General features: G+C 46.5%; 1 protein-coding gene across 1 annotated transcript; it reads left to right on the top strand.

The window, feature by feature from the left end:
* Nucleotides 1-632: 632 nt before the first annotated feature.
* On the top strand, nucleotides 633-2,796 carry Sephs2 (selenophosphate synthetase 2). The gene has a single exon (XM_028775160.1). The coding sequence runs from the start codon at nucleotides 751-753 to the stop codon at nucleotides 2,098-2,100; it is 1,350 nt and encodes a 449-aa protein (XP_028630993.1). The 5' UTR covers nucleotides 633-750; the 3' UTR covers nucleotides 2,101-2,796.
* Nucleotides 2,797-12,258: the final 9,462 nt, after the last annotated feature.

Below are 12,258 nucleotides of genomic sequence, written 5' to 3'. Positions count from 1 at the left end.
AATCTGTGCAGAATTTTTAAGTCCATGTGAAATTTCACAACATCGATTCTGCAATTTGCTTACGTAATGATAGTATTTACTTCGTGATGTCCCTTTTCTTCCCCTAAACCTCCCCTTAAAGTATTTTCTTACCCTAGATTGGCTTTGTGAGCTGTCAAATGACCCCAGGACTGTTCTGACCTTTAAAGGGTTAGCCCAGTGCCAGAGCTTCCTTCTACAAGTAACATATTCTTTGGTAAAGTGATTCCGAAACAGCAGACTTCCCCCAGCCAACTCCAAGACCAGGTTTAGGGGGAGTGGGGGGGAGAAGGGGGGACACGACACACACAGGTAACGTGGCTCCCACCTGTAATACCAGCACTTGGGAAGTTGAGACAGACAGATGGACGCGAGTTCGAGTTCATCCTGATCTACACAGAGAACTGCGTTCCAGGCCAGTTACAAGGGATTCACGTGAGCACCTCGCGGGGACCGGTTGTGCAAGCAGACGGTTAATTTGTAATACACCTTTTTGAGTAGAGGAAGCCCGCCTCTCAGTACCGGAATCGTCATTGGATGGAGCGGTTGTCAATCACGCTGTATATAAATACAGGCCGCGCGGCGCTCGGACAGGCAGCGTGGCTGGAGTCCTTCCGTCGGACTTGCGTGGTTGATCATCTCCTGGCGTAACCTTTGCCCGCTCTGGCAAGTAGACTCATCTACAGGTACCAGGGCCTTCTGGTCCGCAGAGCCTCCCGGGCGGGCGGCGCAATGGCGGAAGCGGCGGCAGGCGCCAGCGGAGAAGCCATGGCGGCGCTAGTGGCCGCAGAAGGTTCCTTGGGCCCGGCGGGCTGGTCTGCTGGCCGGAGTTTCTCCAACTACCGGCCGTTCGAGCCCCAGACACTGGGCTTCAGCCCGAGCTGGCGGCTGACGAGCTTCTCCGGCATGAAGGGCTGAGGCTGCAAGGTCCCCCAGGAGACCCTGCTCAAACTCCTGGAGGGACTGACGCGGCCCGCGCTGCAGCCCCAGCTTACCTCGGGTCTGGTCGGGGGCCAGGAAGAGACGGTGCAGGAAGGGGGTCTGTCCACCAGGCCCAGTCCCGGCTCAGCCTTCCCCTCGCTGAGCATTGGGATGGACTCCTGCGTCATCCCCCTGAGGCACGGAGGCCTGTCGCTGGTGCAGACCACCGACTTCTTTTACCCCTTGGTGGAAGATCCCTACATGATGGGGCGCATAGCTTGTGCCAATGTGCTTAGCGACCTCTACGCCATGGGCATTACTGAGTGTGACAACATGTTGATGTTACTCAGTGTGAGCCAGAGCATGAGTGAAAAGGAACGAGAGAAGGTAACACCGCTCATGATCAAAGGCTTTCGTGACGCCGCGGAGGAGGGAGGAACTGCAGTGACTGGTGGACAGACAGTGGTCAACCCTTGGATCATCATCGGTGGAGTTGCCACTGTGGTGTGTCAGCAAAATGAATTCATAATGCCTGATAGTGCTGTGGTAGGAGATGTACTGGTATTAACCAAACCTTTAGGAACCCAGGTTGCTGTCAATGCCCACCAATGGCTGGATAATCCTGAGAAATGGAATAAAATCAAGATGGTGGTTTCCAGAGAGGAAGTAGAGTTAGCCTATCAGGAAGCTATGTTCAATATGGCCACTCTCAACAGGACTGCTGCTGGCTTGATGCACACTTTTAATGCTCACGCAGCCACGGATATCACAGGCTTTGGCATATTAGGACACTCCCAGAACCTCGCAAAACAGCAAAAAAATGAAGTGTCCTTTGTCATTCATAATCTGCCAATCATTGCCAAGATGGCTTCGATCAGCAAAGCCAGTGGGCGCTATGGTCTCCTTCAAGGAACATCAGCTGAAACCTCCGGGGGATTACTGATTTGTCTGCCAAGAGAACAGGCAGCCCGCTTTTGTGCAGAAATCAAATCTTCCAAGTACGGAGAGGGTCACCAAGCTTGGATCGTTGGCATCGTGGAGAAGGGAAACCGGACAGCCCGGATCATTGACAAGCCTCGCGTTATTGAAGTTCTACCTCGGGGAGCCTCTGCTGCTGCTGCTCCTGATAGTTCCAATGCAGCCTCTGAGCCTAGTTCTTGAAATGGAATAGCAGTTGTTGGGAACTCGGAGCCATTCTACACGCTAACTGACTGTTGGCCAGGGTTGATTTTAAGACCTTTCCAAAGGCTGCCAGCATAGTGCCTCCAGGTACTTTTGCTAGTTCCATCAAAAGCTTCCTGTATGTACATCCAGGTTCAGAAGTAACACCGCGGGGGATGGGTGTTCATCTGTTGAGAGCATGAGGAGCAAAAACCCTTTCCCAAAGCAAGATGAGGCTATTCCAGTTTTAGGGATTTTTTTTTTTGCACTGAGTTGATTCATTTCTGCACAGGGAGTAAGGATTATTAAGATTACATATGAAAAAAGTAAACCTGCAACATGAAAAGAAATTATTTGGACCAATATATTGATAAATCTAAATTGTTAGGAGAACTCTGATTTATTGTCAAATTTGTTATTAATTTTTTTCTGAGAAACTGCCTCTTTTCCTGTTCTGGACAAGAGTTGAGCAACTTGTCCAACCAGGAAAGGAAGACCGTAACCACCTGCCTTGGTCTCTGATAATGATGCCTCTCCCTCTAACTCCCAATAAGGACAGGGGGAGGCTGAACAAACCTCAGAGCCAGGTCTTGGTGGCCATTGAGATACTAAATCCTACACTGAAAATTCCCTGAGATTTAATTAATAAAGAAAATTTCTTACAGCTAACTAAATAAAAGGGACTTTGTTGGAAAACTGTGTGGCTCATGTTTGGCTCTGTGGACCGCTTTGTCTTGTTTCAGACACGTTCTCGGGTGCCTTGATTTTGCTTCTACCTCCAGTATGCTGCCAAGACCAGCTGGAACTCTTGACTCTCTTTATCCCTTGACATTACATCTAGAACGTGCAAAATAGAAAGTAGATGTCTTTGCCCCTGAGCCAAGGGGTTTGGGTTTGCACTGTCCCCTGAGATGACAAAAGAGGACTTGGAATGGATATAAACTCTGGGGACTTTAAGGTAGACAGAAAATGGGGGAGAAAATATTAAAAGATGGCTTAGCAGAATAGAGGAGGCAGTCTGAAGGTAGGGATACTAACAGCTCTGGAAGGATTCAGCGAGGTGAAGGCAAGGAGCTGGTGTGAGAAGAGACGCTGGCTAAAAGTTTATAATACACAGAGCAATTATGTCCTTAACACTTGCAACACCCCTTCACACATACACACACACACACACACACTTTGAGGTAGGAGACTGACTGCCTTTTATGTCTAGGGGGAAAAAAACAGACACTCCAGGCGCAGCAGTAGACAAGCCTGATTGAAAGCTCCTCTCAGCCATTAAAAAATCAGCCAGGGGCTGGAATGTGGCTCAGCATACCTGACAGTGGGTTCAGTGGGTGGGTTTCTTAGCACCAAATAAGGCTGGGGTGGTGCCACTGGCACTTGGGAGGTAGAAGCAAAAGATTAGAAATTCAAGATCATCTTTGGTTATATTGTTCAAGGCTGGCCTGGGCTACATCTATGTGAGACACTCAACACCCCCCTACAAACGAAAAATGACCTAGGATTTGCTGGAGAGCGCCTAGCATGCAAAAGAACTTTGGTTCAGTACTAGTATTTTGGACGTTGGGAGTACCTTGTACTTTGGACATTGGGCATAGGGTGGTGATAAAGGAGAAAAAAGTTTTAGAAACACTGGCCAGGGACTTGAGGCATCGTTCAGTATTACAATGGTGTAGCTTGGGCAAAGTCCTAGTTTAATCTCTACCACAAGAAAAAACCTTGGCCAAGAAGCAGCTATCAGTAGCATGACACAGATGGAATAATCTAGAGAAAATGACCATGTCGGGGAAAACAGATGTTCCCCAAGCATGGAGCTCTTCATAAGGAAAACCACCATCCTGAAGTCTCCCACTTGAAGTTTGATTCAATACATTAAGATTTTAAATGTCACACCCCCAGCCCCCACACTTCTGACAGCATCTTGTGGTGTAACGCAGGTTTGTCAAGATCATCCAGCTTTGGCCTCCGGAGTGCTGGCTCAGAAGTTTTGATGTCTTCCTTTCTCCATTGAGAATGGAACTTTGTTCTTAATATTTTGCAGTGTTGCTTCCCTTCTGCAGACTAGATGCCAGGCAAACACCATCACTGAGCCACACTCCGAGCTCCCCCATGTCTTTTGGCATTGTTTTAGACAAGGTCTTGCTATGTGGCCCTGTCTAGCCTGTAACTTGCTAAGTAGACCAGGCTGACCTAGAGCTCAGAGATTCGCCAGCGTCTGCCTCCCATGTGCCATATGCGCCACCACACCCACCTCATTGGTTTTTTTTTTTTTTTCCGTTCAGTTTTTCCGTTATTTTTATGTGTATGAGTGTTTTGCCTGCATGTATGTGTGTATCAAGCACACCTGCAATGTGCCTCCTACCTAGGCCAGAAGAGAGCTTTGAATGACCTGGAACTGGAGTTACAAATGGTTGTGAGCTGCTTCGTGGATGCTGGGGATGGAACCTGGGTCCCCTGCAAGAGCTGATGCAAGAGCTGATGCTCTTAACCACTGAGCCGTGGCTCTGGTCCCTCACGAGGCCATTGCTTTCGTTTTGTTTTCATTTATTCACTTTACATCCTGGTCATCCCCCCCCCCCTGCCCACCCCTACCCCCCAGTCTATTTTTTCCTTTTTTGAAAGAGGTTCTTATGGTGTCGCTCAGGCTGTCCTGGAAGTGACTTATGTAGACTAGGCTGACCTTGAATTTACAGAGATCCACTTGCTTCTACTTTAATCCAAATGCTAGGATTTAAGGTGCGCACCACTACACCCAAGGAAACCCCTTATTCTTATTCTTTTGTTTGTTTGTTTTTAATAGAGAACTGAATTTTTTATTGGATATTTTATTTATTTACATTTCAGATGTTATCCTCTTTCCCCATCCACCCCCCACCATGTTTTGTTTGTTTTTTTCCACACAAGGTTTCTCTGTGTAACTCCTGGCTGTCCTGGAACTCGATCTGTAGATCAGGCTGGCCTGAATCTCAGAGATTTGCTTTCCTATGCCTCCCAAGTGCTGGGAATAAACTACCACCAGGCTCATTCTTATTTTTATTTTTTTTTAAAGATTTATTTATTTATTTTATTTATGAATATACTGTAGCTGTCTTCAGACACACCAGAAGAGGGTATCCAATCTCATTACGGATGGTTGTGAGCCACCATGTGGTTGCTGGGATTTGAACTCAGGACCTCTGGAAGAGCAGTCAGTGCTCTTAACCGCTGAGCCATCTCTCCAGCCCCCTCATTCTTATTTTTAAATATGAGCAATCAAGAATCACCAGACATGCTGGGCAGTGGTGGCGCACGCCTTTAATCCCAGCACTTGGGAGACAGAGACAGGCAGATTTCTGAGTTCGAGGCCAGCCTGGTCTACAGAGTGAGTTCCAGGCCAGCCAGGGCTATACAGAGAAACCCTGTCTCAAAACACAAAAAACAAAACAAAACAAAAACAAAACAAAAAAAAAGGATAACCAGACATTTGAGGCAAGCTTCCAAGTTGGAAAAAAAAAACTCAAGGGAAAGAGACAATTCAGGGGTAAGTGTGGGAAAGAGGAGATATCTACAAAAAGATGGTTAGTAAAAAAACAAGGGGCTGGAGAGATGGCTCAGCGGTTAAGAGCACTGACTGCTCTTCTAGAGGTTCTGAGTTCAATTCCCAGCAACCACATGGTGGCTCACAACCATCTGTAATGGGATCTGATGCCCTCTTCTGGTGTGTCTGAAGACATCAAAAGTGTACTCATAAATTAAATGAATAAATAAAATAAAAAAATCTTAAAACAAAACAAAACAAAAAATACGTAGGATCTAGAAAGCTAAACATGCAATGCAGCAAGAGATGATAAAGTTGGGAGAGGCTATCAGAAGACAAAATGTGTAATAGACAAGGAAAATATATGAAAATTAGGTGAGGCAGGAGGACCAGCAGCCCAGGGGAGCTCCAGTAACAAGACGGGTGGAGGACATAAACGTAGCAGCCTGGTCTACAGAGTGAGCTCTAGGACGGCCAAAAAAAAAAAAAAAAAAAAAAAAGAAAAGAAATGGAATGTATCAGAATAATGCAAGTGTTCTCAAACTTAGAAAGCTGAGCAAAGTGTCTGAAGACTGCTCAATAGCTAAGAACACTGGCTGCTCTTCAGAGGACCCAGGTACCATCCTCAGCACCCACATGGTGGCTCACAACCATCTCTAGCTCCAGATCCAGGGGATCTGATACACTCTTTGGAACCAAGGGCACCAGGCATATATGTAGTGCATATATATACATGAAAACAAATCATGCAAACACGTTAAAAAAATTTTTAAAAAGGTTTCTTGTTTTTGTTTTTCTTTTTTTTTTTTTTTTAATTTATTTATTTATTATATGTAAGTACACTGTAGCTGTCTTTAGACACCCATATGAGGGCATCAGATCTCATTGTAGATGGTTGTGAGCCACCATGTGGTTGCTGGGATTTGAACTCATGACCTCTAGAAGAGCAGTCAGTGCTCTTAACCGCTGAGCCATCTCACCAGCCCCCGTTTTTGTTTTTCTTAAATTAAAAGTAGCTAAGCCCAGTGGTACATGCCTATAATCCTGGCACTTGAGAGGTAGAGACAGGAATATCAAGGGTTTGCTGGGCAGTGGTGGCGCACGCCTTTAATCCCAGGACTTGGGAGGCAGAGGCAGGCAGATTTCTGAGTTCGAGGCCAGCCTGGTCTACAGAGTGAGTTCCAGGACAGGCAGGGCTACACAGAGAAACCTTGTCTCAAAAAAAAAAAGGAATATCAAGGGTTAAAAGTCACCTGTAGGCTTATATTTCCTATAGCCTTCTAGCCCACCACCCAACAGAAGTAGTGGAAAATAAACGTTATTAGGTCATGGCGGGAGTGGAGCTGTTTAGAAATAGTTCTTTGGAGCAATTCCAATCTTCATTGTTTTCAGTCCGGTCCAGTAGCCAACAGCAAACACGAATCAGAATTTGGAGTCCAAACACCACACACAAATCAGCAAGGGTAGTTCAACCCAGTCAGCTCAAGTCTGTGGCAGCTGCAATAAGCCGCAGGAATCTCATGAGAAATTCTTTGATGAGTTTCTCTCTATGAAGTCACCACAAGCAAACCTCAGCAAAGCAATGTAAGGCGAACCAATACAGGCGTGTAGTCGGTAAAGACTAGCAAGGTGGAGCATGGCAAATCAGTGCTCCAGCTCCCACTGTCTGTGGGGTCGTATCTATGTGCCTTCTAAACATCACACATCCTTTACCAGAACATGCTTTCACCTGTGTGCCCCAGCATACCATCATTTGACATAACTGACTTTCCACAGAAACCAGAAGTTTCCACTTCAGTCACTCTTATGTATGTAGGGAGTTTCAGGCAAGAGTTTAAAGACCCTGTCTTTAAAAACAAAAACAAAACAAAAACAGAAAATAAGTTGAAAATCACATACCTCTTGAATTTCTAGCATACTAAATTTTGTTAGTACTGTCTGCTTTGAGGCAGGGGTCAGATTTTATAGCCAGAACTGTCCTGGAACTGACTATGAACCCTAGGGCAGCCTTGAACTTGTGGCAATCCTCCTGCTTCCTCTTCTTAAGGACCAAAATTATAGGCTTGAGCCACTGTGTCATGCTCTAGTTTAGGGACTTCTAAGAAATACTAACTTTTATGAAGTTTTAAATTCCTAAGGTAAAGATCTCAAGTTCAAGGGTAGTCAGAGGTATACAGTGAGATCCTTTCTCTCTCTCTCTCTCTCTCTCTTTTTTTTTTTTTTTTTTTTTTTTTTTTGGTTTAGGTTTTGGTTTTTCAAGACAGGGTTTCTCTGTGTAGCTCTGGCTGTCCTGGAACTCACTCTGTAGACCAGGCTGGCCTCAAACTCAGAAATCCGCCTGCCTCTGCCTCCCAAGTGCTGGGAATAAAGGCCTGCGCCACCACCGCCCGATGAGATCCTTTCTCAAAACGAAGATATTTTGAAACATGCTAATTGTCCAAAAAAAAAAAAAAAGGAATATTAAGGGTTCAAAGTCACCTGTAGGCTTCCTCTCATGCAGTCTTTCTCAGGCAACTGCTGGAAGGGCTAAGAACATGTTTCAGTGGTGAAGTGTTTATCTAGTGTGTGTTGGGGCTTATGTTTAATCCCCAGCACCACAAAAAAGCAGACAAGCAATACTGTTGGGAGCTGTGTTCCCTGAGAGCAAGGTGAAAGGGAAACTCAATCTGGACCTAACTGGAGAGAAGAGAAGCCTGCAGTTACAGAGGAAACAACCCAGCCAGCTAGAACCAAAATCCCCCAGGCAAGAAGACAGTAGAACTGAGTCTTAGCACATTAAATTGTGTGGAGGCAGCTGGGCGGTGGTGGCGCACGCCTTTAATCCCAGCACTTGGGAGGCAGAGGCAGGCAGATCTCTGAGTTCGAGAGTTCGAGGCTAGCCTGGTCTACAGAGTGAGTTCCAGGACAGCCAGGGCTGCACAGAGAAACCCTGTCTCGAAAAAAACAAAAACAAAAAAAAATTGTGTGGAGGCTGTATGGGAAGAAGGGTGAACAATTCTTAAAGAATCAGTAATAACCATAGAGAAAATTAACAGACAAAAACAAAAATGGAAAAAAATCCCAACCAAAAAAACCCAAGGTAATGTAATCACGCTATATATGGTATTCAACCATCGATGGCACAGTTGAAGATGCCATTTAGTAACAACAAAAGTTCATCATCTGCCCTCCTCATGACTCTTCACCAAATGCTGCTGTGTGGACCCAGTTGCAGGTCTCCAGCTTCGTCGGATGGCTCTCAGCGCCTTAAACCCGTTTGCTTTTCCATGGGCATTAGACAAAACCTCACTGTAGACTCTTAACTGGCTGGAACATTTTCAGTCCAGTTCTAGCTCAAACCCCTCCAACAGGCCCAAAAATGCAGCTCAGGAGTAGAACACTTAATAGTCATGTGTGAGGCCTGGTCCGAAATTCCACCTCCAGTATCACCACTCCAAAAATATTAAAAATAATTTAAATAAAAAATCTATTAAAAGCAAAACCTCATGAAGGACCTTTCTGAGTTAGCCACCAGCTGCAGAAGGCCTGTGGGTAGAGCTCACAGTGCCGAGCACAGGAGGCAAGCTCTCCTGCCACTCAGCCGCCCTCCAGCGCCCAGCCATTTGGCCACTCATCCCATGCAGTTGCTTTATTGCTGTTAATCTACAATTATCTCTAAATGTATTCATTTACTTTAAAATTATTTTCTGGAGCGCCTGAGTTAGAGCTCGGCGGGTAGAACCCCGGAGCCTCCCATGCATGAAGGCCTAGGTTTAATCCCCACTTCTGTTTTTTCACTTTTTTTCTTAAGTAAACATTTATTCTGGTGAGATGACCCAGCAATAAAAGCACTTAATCTGGTAACCTCAGTTCAAACTCCATAACCCATGGTAGGAAGAGAGGACAGACTCCCTAGAGCTGTCCTCTGACTGCACTTGTGTGTATGTGTGACTGCATACACTCACACTCACGCACTCACATGTCAATAGTAAACATAAACACTTAAAATAAAACAGAATTGCTGCCTAGTATGTAAGCTTCAAGAGGGCAGGGATGGTCACACGCACATGCTCGGACTGATCAGTGCCTGAGTAGGGTTCAGAACTGAGGGAGGAAGAGAGGAAGGGAGGGGAAGAGGGAAGAAGGAAGGGAGAGAGAGAGAGAGAGAGAAGGGAGAGAGGGAGGGAGGAAAGAAAGGAAGGAAAGAAGAAAGGAGGGAGGGAGGGAGCGTGAGGACCCAACACCCTTTTCCATTTTTCTAGTACTTAAGTCTGACCATCTCCTAGCAGTGGAAGCCAGGACCACTTATCCACAAAACAAGTATTTGAAGAAGAAATTCAAGCCTTGGACCTGTTTATCCACTTAAAGGGTCTCTCTCTGTCTCTGTCTCCCTCTCTCTCTCCTGATTTATTTTGTTTTATGTATATGAGTATTTTGCCTACATGTATGTATATATGTGTACCACATGTGTGCCTGGGGCCGATGCTATGTCAGAAGAGGATGTCAGACCCCTTGGAGCAGTTGTGAGCCATCATGTGGGTCCTGGAAACCAAGCACAGTTGCTCTGAACAAGCAACAAGTGCTCTTAACTACTGAGCCATCTCTCCAGCCCTTAAAAGCTCTTATTGGGCCGGGCGGTGGTGGCGCACGCCTTTAATCCCAGCACTCCAGCACTTGGTGAGGCAGAGGCAGGCAGATTCTGAGTTCGAGACCAGCCTGGTCTACAGAGTGAGTACCAGGACAGCCAGGGCTACACAGAGAAACCCTGTCTCACCCCCCCCACACACACACACAAAAGCTCTTATTGGTTCCTTTTCCAGACTGCATTTGACAGCAGAAAAGGAAAGCTAAGTGGCTGAAGGTTCCCTCTGCATGGTTCCTCTACTTAGCCTAGGCAGAGAGACAGGCTGGACACACACGCGATGGCAGCAGGTGACAGAGGGAAGGAACAGTGTCACCTGGAAACGGAAAAGAGTAGCCCAGGGAGTAAGATCACTGACTGTTCAGAGTTCAGTTCCCAGCACCCACATGGCAGCTCACAGCTGTCTGTAACTCCAGTTCCGGGGGACCTGATGCCCGTTTCTGGCCTCTGTGAATCCAGCAGAATTTTTGAAAGACCATTGCAACTGGGGTTTACTCTGGAATGATGGCTACCTACCCTTGATGTGATCTCTTGTAAATATCAGTGATTGTTTTCTGAAATGTATGTGGTTGTTCTTTCATGGGAACTTCAGAACTTCAGCATAACCTGAGTCATAAGACATTCCTGGGAAATCTGGGATTCTTATAAAGACTGTTTGCTTAGGTAGTGGTTCCTTAAGACAACCTGTAGATCTGATAAGACACTTTGGTATGCAGAAATTGACTTGCTAAGCTGTCTTTTGCATACCAATCAGTAAAAAGTGCCTCTGTGAAGCTTCTAGTGTTCAGAATTGATTCTCCTCCTGCTGAGAAGCCTAAACCCATACTCCAGTGTCTCTTTCTTTGGTTGTCCCATGTAACACATATGGGCACCAGGCACATGTGTGGTACATAGACATGCAAACAGAATACTTTTTTTTTTTTTTTTTTTTAACAAGCAGGTTGTCCTGGTGGTAATGGTGGTGGTGGTGGTGGTGGTAGTGGTGGAGGCAGCGGCAGCGGCAGCGGCAGCGGCAGCGGCAGCGGCAGCGGCAGCGGCAGCGGCAGCGGCAGCGGCAGCAGCACACGCCTTTAGTCCCAGAATTCAGGGAGGCAGAGGCAAACAGATCTCTGGGTTCTAGGCTAGCCTGGTGTAGAGTTTCAGGACAGACAGGGTTCATACAGAGAAACCCTGTCTTGGGAAACAAAAACAGATACAAAAAAACAAACCCACAAACTAACAGGTGCTGGAGGAGGAAGAGAGAGAGATACAGTAAGAGCAGAGAGAAGATGATGCTTACAGGAGAATGACCGGCAGAACAGAAGTGAAGGCTGTGCGATCGAGAGGCAGCCTGGAGACAGGTTCACTGCCTCCTTGCCTCCTGCATTCTCTGGGTAGCATTACATGCAGCACGCCTCAGCCTGACCCAGTCTTCCGGCCTCTTTAGGCCTCAGCCTCATAGTTGTAACTTAGGTGTAGCCAAGGTGAGCATGATGGGACTCATCTGTAATCCCAGCCCTCAGGAAGCCACAGTGGGAGGAAACAACCGGAGCTACAATAGTTATGTTTGAGGCTAACCTGGGCTACATAATGAGTTTCTGATTTAAAAAAAAAAAAATTGGTCATACACATCTGTGAAAGGAGCATTATGGAGGACACACAGTGAGATATACGCCAACACATGATTATTAGACCCACTGTGTGCCAGACCTTGAGCAAACTCTGGTTTCCAAGAAACTCCAGTTTAGGCATCTAGATGCAAAGCTACGGTGAAAGGTGTAGAGTATCGTGAGAATTAGAAAGGCAAACGCCCAAATTCCTTTGTTTCTAAAACTTGAGTGTGTGTATTCGCATGCGAGCATTTGCAGGAGTGCACAGGGAGGTCACACGCAGGAGTGCACATGTTTGCAGGTCAATTCCTCTGGCCCAGTGTAGGGCTGAGTGGGTCCCGCATTCGCACCACCACAGGGCTCAGGCCACTTGGGAAGACAGGACACAGCCCCATGCTGGCCCCCGGCAGGTGTCTGCTAGGAGAAGC

The sequence above is a fragment of the Grammomys surdaster genome, unplaced genomic scaffold, assembly GCF_004785775.1.
Source record: "Grammomys surdaster isolate TR1022 unplaced genomic scaffold, NIH_TR_1.0 253, whole genome shotgun sequence".
Taxonomy (NCBI): domain Eukaryota; kingdom Metazoa; phylum Chordata; class Mammalia; order Rodentia; family Muridae; genus Grammomys; species Grammomys surdaster.
This window is presented reverse-complemented; position numbering and strand designations above follow the sequence as displayed.